At 51.3% G+C, this 25,225-nt stretch overlaps 1 protein-coding gene across 1 annotated transcript in view; it reads right to left on the reverse strand.

The window, feature by feature from the left end:
- Positions 1-934: 934 nt before the first annotated feature.
- The window catches only part of LOC122394549 (FYVE, RhoGEF and PH domain-containing protein 1-like), a 33,169-nt gene continuing 8,878 nt past the window's right edge, over positions 935-25,225 (reverse strand). Inside the window, exons 2-11 of the mRNA XM_043391506.1 lie at positions 23,447-24,029; positions 20,610-20,778; positions 16,244-16,380; positions 10,198-10,336; positions 7,305-7,510; positions 6,092-6,276; positions 2,548-2,773; positions 2,119-2,301; positions 1,647-1,939; positions 935-1,443 (exon numbers count right to left, since the gene is read on the reverse strand). Coding sequence (XP_043247441.1) covers positions 1,389-1,443; positions 1,647-1,939; positions 2,119-2,301; positions 2,548-2,773; positions 6,092-6,276; positions 7,305-7,510; positions 10,198-10,336; positions 16,244-16,380; positions 20,610-20,778; positions 23,447-24,029 — 2,176 coding nt within the window. The 3' untranslated portion in view covers positions 935-1,388. The remainder of the gene's footprint in view (positions 1,444-1,646; positions 1,940-2,118; positions 2,302-2,547; positions 2,774-6,091; positions 6,277-7,304; positions 7,511-10,197; positions 10,337-16,243; positions 16,381-20,609; positions 20,779-23,446; positions 24,030-25,225) is intronic.

Below are 25,225 nucleotides of genomic sequence, written 5' to 3' on the forward strand. Positions count from 1 at the left end.
GGTCAGATCGATGACCCAAAAGCCGTGAATCTTGGGGCCTGCTACAACTTCTTAAATAGAGGTTGCTCCTTTGTGTGCTTTAAATTTGTGGCATTAAACATTGCAATAAGGAGGAGAGATTAAGACATAGGTATTAGGTACATGACCACGGAAGATTATTGACTCTTTCAAAAAGAGGGAGCTGGGTGTGTCGTAGAAGAAAGCGTTGAATGCAGCCCTATGGACCGATTCATGCTGCATATGAAATTGCGAAAAATGGAAGCATTTCCGACTTTTATTAGTCTACTTTGTTGACAGCAAGATCACTGAAAACATTTTTATAACACCACCCCCGAGAGTAATGTTTGATTGATCACAATACATCTTATCGGCTATTCATGGCGCTTACAAAGCTATATTTTGTAATCGATGACAAGTCAAAATGATCACAAGAATAGTGCTGAAAACCAACCGACACTGTACAATTAAAGCATACTACCAACGTCTACTTAAATGCAACATTACTTTGTTTACGTTCTACACACGTCAGAAAAATATGTTGCTAAAAACAACCCATGAATGCCGAAATTAAACATATTTATTAAACATTTTTGTTCCGTGATTTACCAGTGATGCTGGATTTGATCGCTATTAAAAGTAGCCTACCGTACACATCATGTAGGTATCGCTATAGTCCCCAAATACCTATCGAACTTTTGGAGAAAATCAATAAAACATCCATCTTCATGTGTCTTTCAAAGCTAGTTAGCTTAGGGCAATGAGTCATGGTATTCAGTTGGGTGTGAGAACACGGCACATAACTTAGAAAGAAGCTATTCGCAGTCTATGCTCGTTATCTACGAATTAAAATTTGATCAGATATTTCAAAACTTATGCAGTAAGCACGCAGAACAAGTCGGTGGTATTATCAGAAAGTTGGAGCACATAATCTAGATTGCCAACTGAACTCTATTCTAATTTCTATTCAGGACAATGCATTCAATAGACACTCGCTACGTACAAACAGCACATCATATGGACGAAATGTCGCATCCAAACCAGACCGATTACATTAAACACGATAATACATCACCTTCATCCAGGAGGCCAATCCTGAGAGAGCATCAGACGCAACACCTGTAGATATAGAAAGAGCAGGGCGGACTAGCAAATACGTGGTATGTAGACACAGCAAAGCACGCTCTCTCGGCGTTCGAGCGACATGGAAGCTCAGGTCTCCGGCGAATCAAAACACCGACACCACCACACACGCGCGCACGTAAACGCAGCCACAATGGCGCAGGCGCTGCACCAATGTATCGTGCTCAGCAGTCAGCACGGTGTGTTCGGTTCGAGCTTAGTCAGCGTGACCTGTCCCGATCGGTGTGAGGTCTTACGGCTGACGTCCTTCAGGATTTTGGCAGAACTTCAGCTCGTGACGCCTTCTGCAGTGCTGCAATCCACCTGCGGGAACATGTACGGGTACAGAATGACCAATTGCAGCAGGCGGGCGCCGGCACAGTGGTTCCGATGTGGAGGGTAATTGACATTGACAGCTTGGGTCCGTTCAACTGTTCAAGGTTGAACGAGCATTGTGCATAGGTTTCCTACGAACAAAAGGGACAAAACAAGATTAAGATAAAAAGATAACGCGTTGCAGTTCTCACCTGGCCAAATCCTCCTTGTTGTCAGTAAGAAAGGTGTAGCTCCGTTTTCCGAGCGTTAGTCGGAAGGCGCGATCCTTCTCCTTCTCGGCCACGCCCAGGTCGGCTCGCCCTGACCCGGCCCAGGTCACCGTGAAGCCCGGCACGGGGCTGGCGGCCAGCGCCGTCACCGCGTCCTCCGAACTGTACATGTAGAGCGCGCAGTTGGCGCGCAAACAGAACCAGCGGCGCACCCAGGCGCGCCGACAGCGCAGCTGCAGCTCGCCGCTGAGCAGACTCGGCTCCGAGGCTGCCACCTGGCGGAGACACGGGGAAGCTGAGGTGTCAACAGCAGATGGAGGCACGGGACATGTGAATGCCTGGCGACGGATAATAAACGAATGCGTGAGCTGAGCATTTACCGTGCATTCTTTTAAAACTGTCAAATTTACAATACATAGCAACATTGCAACATAATAACAGTCATAAAACTCACGTGGAGTGCGCCCTTTCCTCGCCGGTAGGTGGCGTCTAGCACACTTCCCCGTCGGCCGCCAGGGGCGCTGCCGTCGCTCCTCTGCGCAGTCAGCTGACGGTGGCAGTGATCGCAGACTCGAGACGGCCGACCTCCTTCATAGGCCAGGGGAGCCTTGTTGCCCGAGCACTTTGAGCACACCACCTGGCGGCGATGAACAGGGTCACCACAGGTCTGGTAAGCGAGGGTGACACGATGCTTAGCGGGCTTCATTTATATACGGTGCCATAGACCTCTGTACACACCGACTGTGCAGAGGTCTAGAGGTGTGCAGAGGCCTATGACGGTACCTCATCTAGGACGCATAATTTATCATGTAGATTATGTAGGAGCTTGTTCTCACATCAGCCAGTGAGCAGACTCGTGCCTCTCTCACTCCTTACAACTCACCTCCCCGCACGCTCGGCAGTTGTGTTTGCGCCTCATCACGGAGAAGGGAGCGTCACAGACGGCGCAGCGACTGGCCTGTTCAGCGCTGACGAGCTGTGGGGCCGTCTGTCCCACCTGGCTGGGGTCGGGGGCCGAGTCCGGTCCCTTCAGCGAGGAGCGGCGCTCATAGTATGCGCTCACCACGCGAGAGAGGGCCTCCAGCCACTCTGCCTTCTCCTCAGCAGTCCTGGGGAAGAGTGGAGGGCAGTGGTCAGTATGTAGAGAAAGAGTGGGATATGAGGGAGCTGGCAGCCGCTCTGTCCTCTCCGAGTAAAAGGGAGAGAGAGAGAGAGAGAGAGAGAGAGAGAGAGAGAGAGAGAGAGAGAGAGAGAGAGAGAGAGAGAGAGAGAGAGAGAGAGAGAGAGAGAGAGAGAGAGAGAGAGAGAGAGAGAGATCAGCTGACCCTTAGCATGTGCCTTTCACTTGCCTCTTTCTTCGACTTTCTCCATGTAACTACCAAGATAATGACGAATAGAGTGAACAGTTTTGATATTTCGCGCGCGGGCTGAATCGCCCATGCCGTTAGATCGGGCACGAATGCTTACGCTCCAATCGGCGGTCCTGGGAGCCAAACTAAACATCGGAGACAACCGTTCCCGGAAGAGTCTCGCCCCCAACTCGGTGTCATGGACGACCTTTGCACGTGAATCGTGACCACTGGGCAGTGAAAGACGGTCTTTGCAAGGGTGCACAGCCACAGATAAGATGTAGTTATGACCTAATAATGCCATGCTAATAGATGTGCCTTGCAGCTATCATGTGTGTGATCAGAACAACGAATAGCGTAATCAACGTCTATTGAGAACACTGATGCCGCTTAAAATTATAAATGAGAAATACATAGGTCCCTGTAATCGGTCCACACATACAGACACCTGTGCTTCACATAATTCATCTCTGGGTCACCCAAACGGGCAAGGCAAATCAGTCTGGGCGCACGTTTAGTACTAGCCGTTCGTAGTTAGCCTATATGTAATGTAGTTACTCCTCACTTTTAGGTCTGCGTGCCATAATGCAGCCCACAACTCCCGTCAGCTCATTCCGTCATGCTGTGTGGCACAAAGACGAGTCATGTAACAAGACCATTATATCTGTGAACGACATGACGCACGGTCTATTCAGTATCCGACCGGACGTCAATGCCGCTACTGTCGCTACTCGCTGACGTGTGTGTCAGTGTGTGTGTGGGGGGGGGGGGAGGAGGAGGAGGTTGGGGGAGTGTCCCGGCCAGATCCAAGGCCACCCGCCGGACCGACGCGTGCCCCAGCGAAGCGGTTGGGTCGGTTGAGTGTTGCGGTAGCTCGCGGTCACGCAGACACATCATTAACCATACTGTCCGATGTTGATTGTGATACCGAGAATAAATGACCTGCTCGGCGCGGGCTGGGTAGAGTCGAGATCTGAGGGTCGCCGACGCACCAGAGCAGACTGCGGCCCGCGCGAGGAATGGCTGACACGCCTGACAACCTGACACAACAGTGTCATTACAGATGTACCGGGGCCAGTCACAATCAACGACAGCATGAGCTTCACACGCCGAGCGGACGGTGAAGAATTGATGACCCATCCGTGTGTTGATCGCCTCACGCCTATGCACACGAGGTTAGCAACGATGTTCCGGACCTGTTATCGGCGGCACGTGTAATGTATGGTGACGTTGCATTAGGTAAATAGCTTATCAATCCCAGGGAGGCGTGCGACCGTACCTATTTACCGTGGAGGCATTAGTCACTTGAGAAAGGATGCAGTCTATTCCACGGGCTATCTATCGACATGCCCCGTGTCCATTGAAAATCTGACTTGGAACCTGGCATGAACAAAAGGATCGACAACACTGGACCAAACAGTGGTTTGAATACCAACCTCAGACGTGATCTGACCGGACCCTGGCCTGGCCACGACATCTAAGCAAGTCGTGATGAGACCAACGAATCAAATAATGACTTGCTGACCACGGGTCACGTGACTTGAAGTTTGCTGGCCAACGATGACAGACGAATGACCAAGAAAAACCTGACAAGTCACCGGTCCGTATGACCACTGACCGGTAACCGGATTATTCAGTTATACGGATGATGTTATAACTGTACTGTCTCCCATACACGTCTTTACTCTGCACGGCACAGAAATACAGGCCAGACAAACCCGTCTCGTGCCGTCCCCATCCCGGTCACTGCGGACCCAACGCCACCACTTCCCTCCGTCCTGTTCGGGTGGCTGTCACTGTGTGGTCTCCGAACCACGTACCCAACGCCTCCACTTCTCTTCCTCTCCCGTCAGGGTGGCCGTCACTGTGTGGTCTCCGACCTGATCCCACCGAGGTCACGGGCCGACTAGCTCCGGCACGGGCCGTGTCCAACCGACTCCGGGACACGGTACGGCCGCAGCGGCTGCCGGCGCGGTGACCGCTACTGCCTTATTTGGAAGAGGGACAGCGGTGCCGCAGCGTTACGCCGTGACCGTAGCACGGCGAGGTGAATTCGGCCAGGTATTGGCTCAGCTGGTAAGGCCATGCGGGGAAGGCCAGCCAGGTCAGGAGGGCACACAAAGGGTGATGTCACAGAACGTGTTGACACGAGCCGCGGTGGAGTCAGGGACGTGTTCTGTGTGCTGCGGTTTCAGGAAAAAGTGAACGTTTTAGGTCGCAGTTCCGTGCGTACGGGCAATCAAGCCAAATCGTGTGTTTTGCCTAGTTTATGCTACGAAGGCGGCCTACAGCTAGTCGTCGATTTGTGGTCAACTGAGGTCGACGTGGCCCACCTGGTCTATGAGTCACACGTTCCTCGAGTTTGTTTCCAAAGGTCAATCGTTACATCCTATATCTAGCTCCGTTCGTTTACCAAACACATTCCTAGCGGAGACACTGGCAGCGAGAAAGGTCTGGACAGCGGCCAGACAAGTGCCTCTTCTCCCTGAGCTGGGGTGGGATAGAGCAGCCGCCTGACAGAGCGACCGCCACCGACCACCGACGGGAGGGAGGGGGAGGGAAGCCCCGCTCCGTCAGCAGAATCTAACACCATGACAAGAGCGGTGACATGGGAGAGGGAGGGGGAGAGGAGAAACTGATGAACCCGACGACGTCAGAGATCACATGGCAGTCTCGGAAAGTTACCAGCTAATCATGAGACCAGCCGGCTATAAATAGCATTTGTTATTGATGATGTCTCGAGTTAGCAGCTATTTGAGTCGCGATAATGTGAAACGCCCAGACTGCCTCATTAGCCAGTGGTTGAAGCGCATAACGATGGTGCATTAGGCTGACCTGATAGCATCACTCTGCATAACCCATGGTTAGATATGTTGTGATAAAACGGCGCGTAATGCGCCTCGACCTCAATAAATTTACCGTTTGCATTGTTAAGCAACATTAAATGGGCTGATAACGCGCTTGATGATCAACCGATACACCACTCCCTTTATTTCTCTAGGACTAGTTACGCAATATACGCACTCACTGCATGCTGCGTTCTCCTCAATAAGCGCAGGGGTCCACGCTGTCACTCACTGTGTGTAGAGCTCGACGTTCTTGTTGCTGCCGCTGATGTAGAACGTGTTGAGCGTCTCCAGGTTGTCCCCCTCGAGCACCTGCAGACCCTCGACGCTGAACTTGGCCCGTAGACGGAACGCCGGCCCAGAGATGATGCGTTTGTTGATGAGCCGAGCGGAGCAGAGCAGAAGCAGGTCCGAAAACTGGGGACACGTAGACAGACAGAGAAGTTAGACTGGGCATCGCCGAAAGCCAAAATCAGCTGGATCAGCTAGAAAGGAATTTAAAAGGGCAGCTCCAAGGAGTCGGACGGCAGGTCAGGTGGATAGCACCTGTCATACGAGCAGGAAGGGATTAACACACAAAGATATCAGGCTGCTGTCATCAACACAGATTGACAGCCACGGCAACCGGCAGTGATGACACCCGTCATTTAACGTCAGTAACAGGGCTCCTCCTGTCTGACTCCACCCTGAAGACCGCTAGGCAGAGGTCCCCGCCCTGCCGGCCCACTCCGCGGCTGCACGACATCGGACCGTTTCACGGGGGACGGAACCGACCGACCCCACCGCGCTGGTATAGTCCGTGGGTCGGGACCGGCCCCACTGGCACAGTTCGTGGGCTGGACGACAGACAGACTGGTCACTGAACCCATCAGCACGTCATGGATGCCCCATATGGACCAATGGCGGTCGTTAACCGGGACGAAAAACGCGCCAGCTGTCCCGCAATGGTGTGGAGCTATCGGTCAGAGTAACGCGATATCCGCATGCATCGGTATAAAAACGGTGGCGCAGAAGAAATGTGAGGCGGTGTGTGTCAGGCAACACGGACACACTAACTGTCACATTGTCGCTTTTCTACGATGCTACAAAATTCTGCCTCTTACGCACCGCATCGACTCTCCAACGAAACTACCACACAGCACACTCGCTGATTACATCCCAGGCCACAAAGCGCCTCTCCACCGCAGTGTGTTGACCCGGCATTCCTGCAGCCCGGCACAGCCCTGCAGCATCGAACGCATTAGCATATTCCGACCATCCCAGTTCCGGTACGGTGTGCTATACACCGCGATTACGTAGTCGGGCTGTGTATGAGGGAGTGTTGTGACGTAGTGTGTGGCCTCCAGCGACCGGATCTTACCAGGAGCACGTACTAGAAGCGCACCGCTCCTGATAGTCTTACTATGAACAGGTAGTAAGATACGCATCGCTCCAGATTATCTTACCAGGAATAGGTAGCGCTCCTGATGGTCGCCGCTTCGTGCAGAAATCTTGCAGATTTTGCCCTCCTTCAGGAGTTCGCGGGTTGGCGACACGAGGTCAGGCCCGCCACTGATGTTCTCCTGGATCTCCAGCAGCTGCTTGAACTTGTCGACCCGCTTCATGGTATCGTTACTGTGTCTCGCAGCCTGGGTGACCAGCTCCAGTGCCTCTGCAACCGAACGACGGAAACAGTTAATGATTATTACACATTCCACTGGCTCCAACAAAACTATGAAAGTGAAAATAAGCTACGGAAACAACAAGTTACCACCATCCTCCACAAACGCTTTTCAGCCAGCTTCCTGAATTTTTCCGAGTTTTCCGTAGCAATTACGGCCGTAATAACCACAAGTCCCCACGGTGCGGCGCTTCACGAAGCACTTACAAACAGACCACGGCCAAAGTCACGAAGACCTTCAGTTTGGGCACCCGAGGTTCCGGAAGCTGACCAGTGAGTCCGGGGCCGTGCCACGGAAGTCAGTATTTCCCACGGAGCCCTGCAGACCTCGAGCAGGTAGCCAGAGGGTCAGGAAGTTTGGTGACCGCAGTGGTAGCGATAATTGGGGTATGGAACGGCGGCGTGAGGCCGGTGCGAACCGAGCATGTGGAGCAGGTGGTGGACCAGAGGTGGACGAGGGCGTGGTGGAGCCAGGAAGTGGACGGTGGCGGGGTGTAGGAAGTATACGTGAAGGAGGTGGTAAACTGGCAATGGCCTGAGCGAATTTTAGGATAAATAATGCACTTAGATTTGCTTAAAGGTAGTGTGCCACCTTTGAAAGATTTCCCATTTTATTTTTCCTAGGATAAGAAGCTTCTGTTTTTACATAATATCGCAAAAAAAAATCAAAAATGGGCCTGGAATAGTGCCTTTTTCGCCTAAAAGTTTTTCGGTTTTTAGATATGTATAACAACTGTGGTGGGCTCACCTGCAAACAGGCGTCGGGCAACAATCGCGAATGCGGCGCACTTGTGACAATAAGCAAAGGTCATTATAGTGTTACGACCATACGACGTACGGGAATGAGTTATCAGCTGTCTAATCGTAGACAACACAATGTCGAGCCTTAAACTGTAAGCCCGTATTGGTATTGTTTCTTTTATTTGGCTGTCGAACATTATTTATGGTTTGAAATATGATTTTATGTAAAATAATTGATATGAAAAAGCCGTCTTATAAGTTATGACCCCATTTCACCACACGCAAGTGGCAGAAATGACAATGATCAGCTGACGCATTTTTCTTGGCCGAAGTCAGAGCGCGCGGCCCGACGCACCACGCGTATTTGGAAATTCCGACCTCGACGAGCATCAGAAGCCACCTAACAGGCGTGTTCGAAACCGCAGGAGATGATGATGAACGGGTTTATCGAAACTTGATTGGATGAGCATATCGGTAATAGCGATTTCAGTGTGTGCATTTATTGTTCATAGTGGTGTGAAATGTGGTTGGGGTACGACCGACAACCCGTCGGGGCGAATTTCGCACTGGGGTACTCAAAATTTGAAGAATTTAAGACGTTTCCATGAGTTTTGAAGGTATGGATAAGTTCTAAAAATCCGGTTCTCCTTATCTGGGCCATTAACTCCATACGGTCCAAGAAAGCTGGCACACTACCTTTAAAATGATGCCAATGCAACAGAGCTGACGCCATAACGCGTGTTTACATGGATGGCGATTATAAGCGCAGCGTAAACAATCGGCAGCAAGGAGAATGTAGTAAGCGGCAAATTAATAGAGGACGTTTAAATGACCCAACAAGGTGGCACGGTAAATTTAAGGAGAACGTTTAAATGATATTATAAGGTGGCACGATAAATAGGTATAAAGAGAACGTTTAACTGACTCGCAAAGGTGGCAAATTTAGAAAATGTTTAACTGACTCGCAGAGATGGCTCATGCTCATTGTCAAGCCGTTCACACTATAGGGTCACATCATGCCGCTTCTCAGCCGGTGAACAGCTTGTATACGTATACGAGAAGCGAGGGGAGGATATACTGCTATACAGCTCACGGTCCCCAGGATCATATCACACCTTGGACAATCAGCATGCGCCCGTGGAGTGACAGATCAGGTCGGCGGCCCGACAAATGTGCCGAGCACGTTACCGAAAATGACAGAAAGGTGACGGATACGTGACAGATGAAAGCTGTATAGGAAGCAGCGGTTGCCATAGTAACCACTGCACTGTGCTCGAAATCGTACATGTTGGTGGCTAAGTGCGAGTCGTGAGAATATGCCGTTATAAAACCGCATCATTGCCATAGGCTCGCACCTGATACCGATTTCCTTGGAATCCCAGTACATGAGCGATAGCAGGCTTGTAACGATAAGGACAGTTTGATGGTGATGTCATTGGGTAAGTGCCCTATAACACCAAAGATTCTCCACCTTTAAGCTGCATATCCGCTCCGCACCTTACCGTCGTGTTCATCGCTTATAAGACACACAGGTAGGTTCAGTACTCAGCAATTCACCCTGACTGCTCCATCTCACCTCTAACCATGTCTCTCCCTTACTCTTCTCCCTCCCTCCCTCCCTCCCTCTCTCTCTCTCTCTCTCTCTCTCTCTCTCCCCTCCCTGCCTCCTCCCTTCCCTCTCCCTCCCCCTCTCCCTCTCCTTCTCCCTCCCTCTCCTCCATCTCCTCCCTCTCTCTCTCTTTCTCTCTCTCTCTCTCTCTCTCTCTCTCTCTCTCTCTCTCTCTCTCTCTCTCTCTCTCTCTCTCTCTTCCTCCCTCCCTCCCCTCCCCTCCCCTCCTCTCCTCTCCTCTCCTCTCTCTCCCCTCCCTCCCCTCTCCCTCTCCCTCTCCCTCTCCCCCTCCCCCTCTCCCTCTCCGTCTTCCTCTCCCTCTACTCACGCTCAGCGTCGGCGCGGTCGGGTGAGTCGGCGGCCAGCTTCTGCAGGTAGTCCTTGAGCAGCAGCTCGTAGCGAGGCACCCTCTGCACCGGCACGATGACGTGGTGCTGCAGCGGCAGGTTCACACACTCGTCCATCTCCTGAACATCAGACAGAGGACAGAGGTCACATCACTCGTCCATCTCCTGAACATCAGGGGACAGAGGTCGCAATCGAACTGGCATAAACGAGCATGGTGAATGGAATAATACCGACAAGTATTGATGGACATTGAACAGCTGAACGGTTACCGGCACTTGGAGCAGCAATATGTGCACTGTATTATTGTGGGGAAGGTTCATTGTGTACCTTTATTACTAAGGAATACAAAAATACGCACATTTTAAACAATATAATAATAGCCGCTATGACATAGAGATCGCATGAAGGCCAATATATGGCGACATGGATGATGGCTAGGGGACATCCGAGCATCTGAGCATCCGAGACATAAGCTCATAAGTGATGCGAGCTTATCTTTGTATGTCATTTTTCGTTAGTCGGCAAGTCTTAGCGACAAGCGGCACATCCGGCGTCACCGACAAACGCATCTCGGGTGCTCTAAAAGCTATCGCAGCTGGGGCATTCCACGATAGATCGTACCACTTTTTTCCAATTTGACACCCTCATCTCTCGGAATTTGACGAGAATTGGTCTCAGGGGTAATCAGGGGCTCTGAATCCACCTGTAACAATTTCAGGCTTATCAGATAAGTATTTTTTGAGTTATGGTGTATAACATTTTTTGGATCTTGCTTTGCAGCGCTAAGTTTGGCGGGCTGTAACTCTAAGACGGATTATTCAAATGCCAAATACTACATAACATTGAACTTGCAATGAAACAGAGATTAATATGTATTTTTGAAATTTCGAAAAATACGCTATTTTTGATATATGACATATCGAGTTTTCTTTCATTTGTATTTTTTGGACTTTGGGACCAAATTTTTTTGAATTTTTATTTCTTTAAAAAATATTTGGCTCATTGTTAAGAAGTATGCGAAAAATTAGGAAGGTGTTCTTTCTATAAATGTATTTATTTTACGTCACGATAACGGTTTCGAATAGTGATTTCGGGAGGGAGCTTACAAATGGCGTGGTAAAGCTGCCTAGTGACATCACGGGTTACTGAAATTTCAATTCAAGTCTGAGTCATCTGAAAAAAAAAGTGAAAAGAGGGTTCATTCAACCCTCTTTCCTATAAGCGCGAGGGTGAAAAAGGCTGTTTGGTTCCTGACATTGTTTTGGACGCCAATGACCATAGCTGTCCGAGATGAAAGTTACAGGACGCATACATGGTGTCCTCCAGAGGTCTCACAACTTGTATGTCCATAGGCGGCGGAACGATTTGAGACAAGGGGGGGCACCATGGCTCAAGGAGCCAAGCCTAGGGTACCCCCAAATCCTGTTTTCTCATCGGATTTAGGCCACTTATTTTTCGTCACAGCCCTGACACGATGAATTTTTTTATTTTATTTTTTTTTTACTAAACGAAAATGGCAGTTCACCCCCGTATGCAGGGGTGTACCTAAGTTTATATCTCTTTGTGGGGGCATATGCACCCACAATCCTGAATTATGCCCCCACAATGATGAAAAAGCACCCACAAGTCTTTTACAAGGCTGCAAGCGTCCTTTCGAGAGCACGGTGCCCTTCGCATGCTCTAACGGCGTCCTCCTGACCGTCTCGCGTTCATGGATAGCGTTTTTAATCACTCGGCGCCCTTCTGGGAGAATGGCGCACTTTTGACAGCACCGCGCCATTCTCATGGTCTAACGGCGCACTCCTGACCGTCTCGCGTCCTTAGGTCTCTGTTCACCGTGCATCCCTCGACTATTCGGCGCCCTTCTGGCCTCTCAGCGCCCCTGAACCACATATAGCGTTTTCAATCATTCGGCACCCTTTTACGAGAATGGCGCCCTTTTCATGATCTCAAGGCGCCCTCGTAACCATCTGGCGCCCCCACGTCCCCACCAACGTAGCACTACTGACTGTGCGGCGCCCTTCTGGCCTCTTAGCGCCCCTGGACCACATAGCGTTTTCAATCACTCGGCGCCCTCCTAAGAGAATGGCGCCCTTTTCATCGTCTCACGGCGCCCTCGTAAGTCGTAACCGTCTGGCGCCTCCACATTTGGTGCCCCTCCTACTGGATGGCGCCTCTCTACATATTGTTTACGTCCTTCCGGTCAGTTTCCACTTTTAAGCGTGTATTTGCTTAGTCAGACACGTCACTTGAAGCGCCATTCGGCTAGCAATGTTATCAAATTCGGTGTTGATTTAGGCTCCCACATAAAGAATATCTATCGCGCCCCAAAACGGCCTGGCGCCGGGCGCCCCTACAGCTGGGCACCCACAATCATTTTAGGAAAATTACACCCCTGCCCGTATGTGTGGTTAACTTTAAGCTGATCCTCAAGTACCTATGTGTTTGTCTCTTCCTTATTGTCGTTTGATAAATTCCATTTATCCTACATGTATAATTCCCAAGAAGCCATCGCAATACTAATCAGTGGCGAATCCCAGGGTGGAGGTCACATGGGTCATGACTTAGGGCCTGGGGTCACCACATGCCTGCCAGGAGCACCACAGGCCTGACAGCCGACAGGGGCACCACAGGCCCGCCAGGGGTGCCAAAGGCCTAGCAGGGGCACCACGGGCCTGTCAGTGGCACCACAGGCCTGTCAGTAGCACCATCGGTCTAGCAAAAGCACTACAGGTCTTCCAGGGGCAGCACAGACCTGCCAGGGGCACCAGAGGCCTGTCAGGGACACTATCGGCTTCGCAGGGGAACCACCGGCTTCGCAAGGGCACCATGGGCCTGTCAAGGGCACCACAAGCCTGTCGTTGGCAATTTAAGATTGTCAGAGGCACCACAAACCTGTCAAGGGCACCTGCGTTCTAACAGGGGCACCACAAACCTGCCAAGGCCCAGGGACACCACAGGCCTAAGCAAGGACACCACAGGCCTGTCAGGGGCACACGGGCCTGTCAGGGCCCATGGGCACCTAAGTCATGTCAGGGCCCACCGTAGGCTTGTCGGGGGGGCAGGGTAGGTAGGTAGCACAGCCTTCCAGGGGCACCAGCGGCTTAGCAGGGGCACCAGTCATCACATGACTAACCAAAAATAAAGAAAAAAACTGAAAATAGGGCACCACCAAAATTAAATGGCCGAAATCCGTTGAGGTTTTAATTTTGGGCATAGGTAGGGGCACCACTTCGATTCATGACCCTCCCCTTGAAGTTTTCCCGAATCCGCCCCTGGTACTAATACATCAAATTTAAGGGGGGGGCACCTTGCTATTGGTGCCCCCCTTGCAGAATTCAAGGGGGGGGCACGGTGCCCCGGTGCCCCCCCCGTTCCGCCGCCTATGTGTATGTCTGGGAATTTTTCAAGGTTACATGAGGTCAGGTCGGTCACGTGACATCACTGTTATAAATCAATGGGGAAATATAAAAACTGTTATTTTGGCGCCGAGAATGATCTAAAACTATCCCACGTGCATGGTATTGTGATTTCATGCACTCCTTGCAAAGTCCAATGCTTTACTTTTGCATTGTTAACCTTGCGTGACGTCATTTATGACGTTACTAGGGTCGTACGAGTTTTTCGTCAATAACTCCCGATAAAATAGAGCTAGAGAGTCGGGAAAGCCACCAATGGACTCGGGAAGACCTTCCGAATCGAATGATATGCCATATGATACCCTTTGCCCAGCTTCGTGACCTGAGGGGCTCTGACCTGACCTTGACCCGAGGTCAACTACTTAAGTTGACCTCACCCTAGCAAAAAGTATACCATTCGATGCACCTGAGCTAGGCGAACACAATGATGCCAAAATCGCGGCTCTGCGGCCATTTTTTGCGAAGTTATTTACTAAAAACCGAACCCGTAACTTCAGTCACGTGACCTGACCTCAGACGCTACCGGTTAACCTGAGACACCTGAGACCTTAAAATCGGGCACCAATCGCTGCGACTTGTAACGGCACACACGCCCGTTTTTTCCGCGAGGCTCTAGCTCTATTAGAAGCGAAACGGCGTGCTGGGGTCGTATCAACCCCTCCGAAACCCATTTTGTTTGCGGGAAAATGAGGAACTTATAGAAAGAACACCTTTCTAATTTTTTGCATGTCGATTTGCAATGACATGAAAATTATTTTGAAAAAATAAAAATGTGAGAAATTTTGGTCCCAAAAGTCATTAGTGGCAAATGAAAAAAGATTAAGGTTTTTGCTCAACAATGAAATTTTATCTTTGGAATTTTTAAATAGTAATATTAATTTTTGATTCATCGCAAGCTTAGTGTTGTTTACTTTTTGTTGGCTGCTTAACCCGTTCTTGAGTTATAGGCCATCAAACTCACCGTTACATACCGAAGTTAAAAAAATGTAATGCAATATAACTCAAAAAGTTTTGATCTGAGAGGTCTGATATTTTGCCAGGCGTCTTTGGGGCCTATGATTACCCCTAGGACCGATTTTCATTAAAATCTGAGAGATGAGGGTGACGGGCCTGGTACGATCTATCGTGGAATGCCCCAGCTAAGCGTATCAAGCGCGTCCGCGTGCGTATGTACGTCTTATATAATCTGCCCGTATAAGAGCTGCTCGAATGCTGTTTCTCAGTAGACGTACTTGGGAGCGATACGATAACTGGCTGGACCACTATCACGTGTTAGGTAGAGGCTGCAGAAGTACCTACGCCTACACCGGAAAATCGAACAACGTATGCACAGAAGCTATCGCGGCTTTATCAAAAGTGAACCAGCTCTGCAGCAGTGGCCGTCCGACCGTACTGAATCATCACTGTTTTCCAAGACTCCGGTCGCGCGCAGGCACGCTGTTTCGGCGTCAGTGATGTTTTTAGCCTGCGTCAGCGGCACGGCGACATTAGGGCGGCTCGTGACGGAACGCTGGGGGTATCTGGACGGCCCGCGCCGACGGGCATCCAGGAATCGCCCACCTAAGCCACCTTATAGGACACAATCGGTGGGTATCGCGACGTGCAATGTCGCACAAGGCCGGCCTGCCAGTCAGCTGGCAAGAACGTCACAATCGATAGTGACTCAGTAGCCAGACTCGCTGGAACGGGAGTCAATTCTCGGGTAACCGACTCAGACTACTCGGGAGTGAGATGACGCGATGTTCCGCCAACACTCATCCTCTGAAGATGCTCGCCCGCCCACAAACGATTTCGTGCGAGCGATGTTTTTAGGTAGGACCGGTTCCGGTCTCCAAAGTCAACAAGTGAGTCAGACCGGTTTCGTCGATGACGCTGTAGGTAGCCCCCGCCCATAAGCCAATAAAATGAGCTGATGACAAGGAAAAGGAGGGAAACGACAGAGTAAAAGGTCATCCCAGCAAAAACGACAGAAAATGTGATGATGCAATTATGGGTTGTTATCGTAATTCTAATCAGCGTCCTAACTACATAGACGTTGCGTTGCATCAGCCATCATAAGCATATTTTACATCGTTAAAATACGATGCATGCGCTGTGTATAGGGTATAAAGACGGAAATTTGTCGTCTTATCAGATCATATTATCGTAATTGAACTCTGCAGCGGAGCATGGTAAAGATTCTCTGAAGTTACCGAAAAGTGGAAGACGGAAGGACAAATATGTATAGTTGCATCAGCATTATAGGGCATTATTTGTTTGTTTGTTTTGTTGGGTTAGGCCCTTTCGGTCTGACAAGACCATTGCAGAGCCGGAAGGATGATAGGAATTAGGGGGAGACATTAGTCTGGGCAGGCACCCTAGTGAGTCGCCGGGGCTGAGCCCGTCCAGAGGACAGGCCACCCAGCCCCAAGGCACTCACTGCACCCGGCTACGGGGTGCGCTCCCTCGGGAGCAGCGGTGCCGCTCCAAGGGAGCAGCCCGCATGAGATAAAGTTGCCTGTCCAGCCCGGAGGGGGGTTGTGGCGTGGAGGAGAAGGATTTCAGTATCCTGAGGATAGAAGCACGGATAGGTGATAGGGCATTATCAGCACCTATGTCGGTACTCACATGAATTTGGTCCATGATGGCAGCAAACTGCGGGCACTTCTGCTGGTAGGTGTTGATGAGGTTCATGGCGTTGCTGTAGCCGCTGACGTACTCGGTGTACATCTTCAGGAACGGCGCCGACCTCTTCATAATGTCACCTGACAGATAAACACGGTTCCTTATAGAGAGTCTTTCGGGCCCGGCGCAGTATGCAACATGCATTACAATTAAAAAAGAAAGCATCAGGTAAAAATAAAACACATGTGTTCCTCCTCTTCCTAGAAAGGTAAGTCGTATTTTTTTGTGATGGTTGTGCTGTTGTGCATCGTTCGCTGAAACCTAACTTTCTGAAGTCATCACAACATTCCCACGGACAGGAACAAAGTGGGGCTATTTGGGGTGCCCCAATGTGCCTTCGGCCTTCGGTTATTGGGTGCACCAGTATAAATTATTATAAAATTTGGGTTGGGCCCTTTCGGTCCAATGGCACCATTTCAGAGCCGGGAGGATAATAGGATATAGGGGGAGACATTGGTCTGGGCAGGCACGCTAGTGAGTCACCGGGGCTGAGCCCGTCCAGAGGACAGGCCACCCAGCCCCAAGGTACTCACTGCACCCGGCTACGGGGTGCGCTCCCTCGGGAGCAGCGGTGCCGCTCCAAGGGAGCAGCCCGCATGAGATAAAGTTGCCTGTCCAGCCCGGAGGGAGGTTGCGGCGTGGAGGAGAAGGATTTCAGCATCCTGAGGATAGAAGCACGGATCGGTGGATGCACCAGATCACTCATGTATCTATATAAGTGTCAACGATGAACGAAGCATCACGGGAGCCCCAGCGGCCCACTCCCTGTTTGACCGGTATATAACACATCTGGTGACACGCGAGGATTAAAGGTAGTGTGCCAGCTTTCCTGGACCATATGGAGTTAATGGCCCAGATAAGGAGAACCGGATTTTTAGAACTTATCCATACCTTCAAAACTCATGGAAACGTCTTAAATTCTTCAAATTTTGAGTACCCCAGTGCGAAATTCGCCCCGACGGGTTATCGGTCGTACCCCAACCACATTTCACACCACTATGAACAATAAATGCACACACTGAACTCGCTATTACCGATAGGCTCATCCAATCAAGTTTCGATAAACCCGTTCATCATCATCTCCTGCGGTTTCGAACACGCCTGTTAGGTGGTGCGGTAGACCGCGCCCAAAGCCAGGGCCCCGGTAACGTGAGGTAGCCGAGTCGGGGCAGCGTGCGCTGACCCAAGCCGGGGCCGCGCGTCCTCCCGGTGTCATGTGATAGCCCGGGGCTGCCCGCGGGGATGCGGTAGACCGCGCCCAAAGCCGCGGCCCCGGCTTGGGTCAGCGCACGCTGCCCCGACTCGGCTACCTCACGTTACCGGGGCCCTGGCTTTGGGCGCGGCTTCTGCTCATACTTTGTGGTGCGGTGGTGGTGCGTCGGGCCGCGCGCTCTGACTTCGGCCAAGAAAAATGCGTCAGCTGATCATTGTCATTTCTGCCACTTTCATGTGGTGAGATGGGGTCATAATTTTAGAGACGGCTGTTTCATATCAATTATTTTACATAAAATAATGTTTCAAACCATAAATTAATGTTTGACAGCCAAATAAAAGAAACAATACCAATACAGGCTTACAGTTTAAGGCTCGACATTGTGTTGTCTACGATTAGACAGCTGATAACTCATTCCCGTACGTCGTAACTCTATAATGACCTTTGCTTATTGTCACATGTGCGCCGCATTCGCGATTGTTGCCGACGCCTGTTTGCAGGCCAGCCCACTACAGTTGTTATACATATCGAAAAACCGATAAACTTTTAGGCGAAAAAGGCACTATTCCAGACCCATTTTTGATTTTTTTTTTGCGATATTAGGAAAAAACAGAAGCTTCTTATCCTAGGAAAAATAAAATGGGAAATCTTTCAAAGGTGACACACTACCTTTAATGTAACAGAGTATCTACTCCTACAGTATCAGAGCACATATCATATAGCCTATTCCGCCCCTCCCTGACCCTCTTCGATATCTCTTCTTCTCTAGGTAGTGGCTGGATAAAAGACAATTTAAACCCACTTCAATGCCAATCATCCCGCTGCACTGTGATCCAAGCTCAGACGATCGTGGTGCGCAAGCGACCGTGGCAGAAATTCTTGTGAATAAGTGTATCTCTATGGCTTAACTTGCGTGGCAGTGACTAAACCTTCTGCATTCGAACGACGAAACGATTCCAAGTTCAGAAGGGTCCACCAGCCGTTTTTCGAAGAAATGTTCAGAAGAAGGGGCTACCGTTACACGCTGATCCAGAACCATGACCGAATATTCTAGGAACTCCTACGCACACTGAATGCGTGGAGGGTCATCTGATAAACGCATAATCGTCCGACCGTTCTTCTGCGTAGGCCATTGCGTCACGCTAGTCAGCCGAGTCGGCAGCGGCGGATCTGGGGAGCCGAAGACGGGCTGCCGGACGGCCTGCAATGATCAGACCAGTGTCCAGAGCAATGATCAGACCAGTGTCCCGTGCAGTGTCCCGGCTGACGAGGGTTGTTTGAGAGCTGTCAGAAGGCCACACGTGCAGAGGCGGCGACCCTGGCGCTGTCGCACGTGACTTGTGACAGTTTTGAGTGGCACATGTGACGGCCGTCCCGCGCAGCACTAAACTGGCGCACGCAGCATGTGGCATTTCCCTACAGGCTGCAATCGTCTGCTTGGTATGATTAGGAAGTTGCAGAGCACAGAGCACAAACACATGGTAAGTTGACAGCGAACTACATACCACCGCCTTAGGGCCAGGGCAGTGAGACAGAGACGCCGCAAAGAGAAGAACATGACATGGAGGAATGCGGGCCAGGCGAAGAGAGTATCAGGATCAAAGTTCAAGAATGGTACACAGAATCACGTCAAGCAGTTGATGATGAAGGGAACACCCTTGCTGTGACGTTAAATCCATCTAAAGCTTGATAAGCCGTGATGCTCAGCATCACGGTCAATCAACAGCCGGAGTAGCTCTCATAGTCAGACCACCCTGCACCGGCCACTTTAGCTATCATCCCGTTTGATTTGCACGGCGCGATAGCCCTTCACCCCTCTGCTTCCCCTGCACCCCGACTCCCCGGCCGCGGGCGCTCATTGCGGTCGCCGCCGGCTGGACCTTGGCCCACTGCCCGTCATTTCGGTCATTGCCGACGACACGCTCCGCCGCCGGTCTCGGCTCGGCCACGAGCTGACTGGCTGGAACGTGGGGGACCCGGCTGGACGGAATGGTGGAGGGTGACCGGCGGGTCTGGGCGGCAGCGACGGCGGAGGGAGCGAGCCTGAGAAACTGCAAATCCAGTTAGCGGAGACGGCTGAGGGAGCAAAAACGACCTTCAACAAACCGCAGCGAGGGGAGGCCGTCTTATCTTCTGCAGCTAAACAATCCTGCTCCGGTCTCCGCTACACTCCCTCTTCGTAGCATGAACGCTCTCTTACCACCTCTTTCCAGCTAAAGCTTTCCCGTGGCTTGGTTTAGCTGCACTAATGGCTCCTAGATAAAAAGGATTAATGGGTTTCAGAGTTGTATAAATGTTTCGCTTAGTAAACGACAAGGTACCGCAACAACCAGCCATTCTTGCCGATTATGTATAGTGTTTTAATTGAACGGATTAATAGCATCGTTAATTCGGTGACCCGATGGTTTCTGATAGTCTCACTGCTACCCTTAACAAACTTGTTTTTTGTCACAATTTTAATTCAGCTGAGCACCAAACGGCCTCGGAGCCACTTCTGCCGCATCACTTGTATCATCTCAATTGGTCTGCCTCAATGCTGCGCGCCATCAATCCCAGACCACCACGAAACAAGGAAAACATGACGATCATCACCCACGCTCGTCTGTCCCCGACCGGCGGACGCGGATAGACGTCTGCGGCGACGGCTGTTTCCGGTCCACCGCGCCGGACAGACGCCAGACGGACGGTGGACATGTCATGGTGAGCTCACCAAATGGTGGCGTAACTCGTGTAATGTGCTCCAATGTTCCCGCAGGCGGCGGCGGATAGCTCTGTGGTCGTGATATCGCCGCAGTCGTCATAACCACAGCAGCAGATGGCGTATTGGATGGGAACTATGACGAGGATCCGACTGATGTTCCAATTCGTGGGATGCTGGTCATTTGGTCATGTTTGTTGGGACTATGTCCTTTGACTAACATTCCGGTCAAACCATAAGCTCAGCCCGAGCAAACAGACGTCATGTTTGGCGATCCCAGGTGCTCCACAACATGCGACCTAAATCGCAACACGGCCAGGAACATTTTGGTTCTCATGACCGCATGCACACGTTCTCGGACAGCCCAGTCCCAAGTCTATGAGATCCCGAGTGCTCACCTATCCTGGGGTTGCTGTCCCAGTCCTTGAGCCGGGCCTCCAGCTCCTGCAGGAGGTGGTCCCGGTGGAACTGGTGGATCGACTGGATGTTGAGGAACATCTGCGTGGTGACGTCATTGTTGAACAGGTGCTGCTTGCGGTTCTCCTCCTCCACCCGACGCCGGAAGATCTGGGAAGGGAAGGAGACGGTCATCGGCTGCGGGTATCGGGGCTCAGAGCAGCGCATGCAGCCACCATTGCGCTGCTCTGTGTCCTTTTTACTTGAATGTTAGTACTTAACATGTCTCTCTCAGACCATAGACGGGAAGATGCAATCGGTATGCAAATCATCAGCCGCCAGAAATATCAGGATAGTCAGGATGATAAATTGGCATTTAACCCGCGCACCGACGGGGGGGGCGGATATCCGCCCCCCCCCCCCCTGAGGTTTTTCGCGGATAGCGGGAAAACCGCGGCGCGTAGCGCCGCGAAATTTGGTATGACTATTCTCTCATCAATTTTACACATGGTGTGCAAGTTTGAACCTCCTAACTTTTAAGGTCAGGTCACCAGGTCACTTTGAATGACCCAACCTCAAGTCACTTTTTTGCAACTTTGTCACCGTGCCAGAGCTACAGTAGATGTCGGAGGCCTTTGAAAGTCGCAGGATGTTATTAGGTCATTAGTAGCTACAATTTGTATATCTCGGAATTTTGATGTCGGTGACCTAAGGTCAGGTCAATTTCGCGACCTCCCCATTATAAGTCAATGGGGGAAAAATCAACTCCCTGTTTTTACCACTAAAACGGGTCGGAATGGCCCCATATACCATACATGACTTCACATACGATCAACCTTCACTACCTTGAGGTCTGTTTTGCTGTTGGGCAGCTGTAAGGTCATGTGACGTCATCAAAGGTCACCAAAGGTTTTTTGCCAATAACTCCTTACAGGAACAAGATACAGCCGCGCGGATGGTCTCATTGTGTTCAGCTCATCAAGACGCATCGAATGATATACATGATGACCTCGAGGTCACGTGACCTGAGGTCAACCTTTGACCTTGACCTTTCGAGGTCAACATACATATCATTCGATGCGGATTGACGAGAGGATCACAATGATGCCCTTAGTTTGTTCCTATCTTGACTACTTCGAAAGTTATTCGAGAAAAACCCTCTCCATATCTAGCGCCGCCATTTTGACTTTTTCGACCCCTGTGACGTCATCTTTGACCTGACCTGAAAATGACCTTTGTAAAAATTGTAGACCTTGTCCGTGCGTATCCGATGCCGTTTACCGCTTGTCGCTATCTTGCTTCGTTCTCGAGATCTCAGGGGGGGGCGGTCATCCGCCCCCCCCCCGTCGGTACTAAGTTGGCGCAGACCCCCGTCGGTGCGCGGGTTAAATAGTACACACTGAATTTGATCACAAAATAGAGTAATACAAGTTAAGAATCGGACTATGGATTATCGGTCCGCTAGTAGTCCCTGGACTAGCTTTCCTGCGTTCGCGCACTACCTAAGCTAGGCAGGTAAACCTATAAATTTATCACTATCGCTTTTTCTGTTCCTTTCAACCGGTCACTTTCTCTTGTGGCCACACTAAGATAATCCTATCTAAAGAACCGTCTATTTATCGCCGTGACCAGCTATACCAGCCATCAGGGCCACACCAGTCGTCGAGTGTATAGTTCGGACCACAGACAACAAACTGAGCATCAGTGTAAACGTTCAAGCTCGGCTCTTAAGGCCGCCCCACACTGGAACTCGCATGCGGGTTGCGAGTTTGCGGGTTTTGAGTTTGCGGGCATAATACTAATTCACAGAGTGATTAGACCGTTCCCTTATGGCAACTTCATGAATGCAGTGAAGCCTGTACACCTTCAGGAACTTACATGTAGTCGCAACACTAGCGCAACGAACCAAAATTCGACTTCAACGAAAAACCCGCAAACCTCGCAGAACTCGCAGACCTCGCTGCGAGGAAAATCGAAAATTGACTCAAATTTAACTTTTGGAATGCGATGCAAGGTCGCTCGCAAGCTAAAAACATGCAGACTAGCTTGTTAGATGGTAGTGTGGGTCTCTCAGCTTAGATTATATTATTTGATTTTGAAGAAACCGCAAAACCCAAAAACTCGCAACCCGCATGCGAGGTCCAGTGTGGGGCGGTCTTTAGGACAAGAAAGACAAGGGCCGTGCGATTGTTAGTGTGGATGAAATAAGCCTGCACAATAGAAGAACTACACATCACGAGATTTATTATAGGTTAAGCATACTCCTGATGGGCATTGAGCATAATAGGTAGGTTATATTTTTGTAACGAATGTTTAATGAGATGGGCACAATAGAATTTGTTTCGGTCGTGTTGAAATACGGACCATTGTTATACTTTTCCACATGGTTCGATTCAGGCCACCACACGACAAACTCGTCGCATGTTGTTTTCCTCTAACTATTCCTGTTTGTGTTATAGCCCACGCTACGAGCCGTATATCAACACGAGACATCGGATGTTTTTTCCACGGACGAGTTTTGTTGTCGGCTGCACGCAATAAACGCCCGAGTGCGTGTTGCGAAAGAGCATCGAGATCTCAGATAGACCTGACCTCGACATCGCCTCGCTGACAAACATACCATGTCATGCAGCTGCGCTATTAAACCGCCTTTGCTACATGGCATGAGACACCGCTTGAGATGACAGCCTGATAGGGCTAGCGTGAGAGTGAAAAGACGAATTCGCTAATTGAGGGAATGCAGTAACATCAGGGACGTTGTTGTCTTCGGGTACACTCGGGTCTAAAAAGGGGGAAAACCACTCGGCCGAAATGGGCAGCGCTATCGATGTCAACTCACCTGGTCTATGAGGTGCAGCTCCTGAACATATTTCCTCTCCGTGGTGAGCAGCTCGTTAGCGATCTTTCTGAGCCGCTCGCGCCGCTGCCGCTCCAACTGCTCAAAGTCCACCTCGCTCTGTTCCAGGTCACTCTCAGACTCTACTGAGGGCGCTTCTGAGGGCGCCAGTGACGGCGGCCGCGCGACCGACCGCCACGGCAGGGCTGCCGCCGGCGCCGCCCCCGCAGCCGAGCCTGGGTCCGCCCCTGGCGGTGACCCGGACGGCCGGAGGCGACAGAGCGGCCGGTGGCGCCGCAGGGGCCGCTCGGAGGCCGGCTCCGCGGGGACCTCAGTGATCTCCACCCGCGGAGGGGGCTCCGCCGAGCCAGCCCGGCTGGGAGGCCGCCACGGCAGCGCTGGTTTGTTGGACCAGCCCAGCTGACGCTGAGCGGTGCGAGGTGAGCCGCCCAGCGCCGGCCGGCCGGTCCAGCCCAGCTGACCCGACCGCGAGCCGCCGGCCAGCGCTGGCGTGAAGTCATCGTCGTCGTCCGACTCAGACTCTGAGCCGTAGGAGTCCTCGAAGGCGATCTGGTTACCCGTGATCCTGCCAAACAGAGCAGACGGTAGGCGTGTCAGAAGGCAGCCTAGTTATCAGGATTCGGGGCTGGGAGAGACTGGTGATAGACACAGCTGACGCTATATGGAGTGCTCCGACTGGTCAAAACAAGCTCTATCTACATAACACTTGGACTTGGATATCACTGCGGCTGGCACGGTTAATAAATCACTTTGATGTGACAACAGCACTTCCGTAATCATTCCGAGGATAAAAGAAAGTTCAGATTAATTATTCGATCGAATGCAGATCTGCCATCGAGCCGTATCCAGGCTGAGCCGTGGTGAGGCATCAGACAGCTTTGACGTAGCGCGGCTTCCTTGCACCGCCGTGGTGTGAGTGGTTGCCTGATATCCGTCCCGCCTGCCTTAACTGGCTTGATGGGTGTAACCGGCCGCGGCGGCAGCAGCCCACCAACGATGACGTCACAAAATGACGCTGTTCCGTGACGTCACGCTCAGAAAAACTGGTCCACTGTGCGCTGATAGCTTCGACGAACTTCGCTCGGAAGCCGCACAGGCCGGAGGTGGCGGAGGCGCTCGTGGGCGAGACAGAGCACAACAGTGGAACAGGGCTTCCGCCGCGCGGCGCCTCGCGCCGACACGCGTCCCACATCAAACAACGACTTTCCGGCGCCGCGGAGCTCTGGTAAAAACGACAGACGGGCCGGACAATGGACAATGATGGAGAGGCCGCGAGTCGACGACCCGGCGGCCAGGATAATAAAATAAACGGGGCTACATAAAACGAGAATTAGAGTAACAAAGGGAATTGTGGGGACAAATTGGGACTGGAAAAAATATAAAGGAGCAGCTAAGCTAAAAACACAACATTTTAGGAGGAAAGAAGCGTACAAAACAATCAGTCCTACCAAGCAGTATTGACGCGTTTCACAACCAAACTCGTTTCCCAACCAATCAATCACTAAATACACCGAAAGGTGTGGTGAGCCGACGGGGCCGCACCTGTGTGTGTATGTCTGTGTGGTATGACGTCAGTGCCGAGGTGCGGCCAGCTGGGCAGACCCGGGGGGGGGGGGCAGACGGGGGAGGGGGTGACTCGTCCGTCCGTTCGGCCCAGGGCGGTTCGTCAATCGGACGGTGACGTAGATCGGCCGTCAGACTACGCCGTAAACACATCGGGGTACCGTCTGACTAGGAGGGCGGGACAGCATGAGAGGGCTG

Source organism: Amphibalanus amphitrite, unplaced genomic scaffold (genome assembly GCF_019059575.1).
Source record: "Amphibalanus amphitrite isolate SeventyFive unplaced genomic scaffold, NRLGWU_Aamphi_draft 000597F_arrow, whole genome shotgun sequence".
Taxonomy (NCBI): Eukaryota; Metazoa; Arthropoda; class Thecostraca; order Balanomorpha; family Balanidae; genus Amphibalanus; species Amphibalanus amphitrite.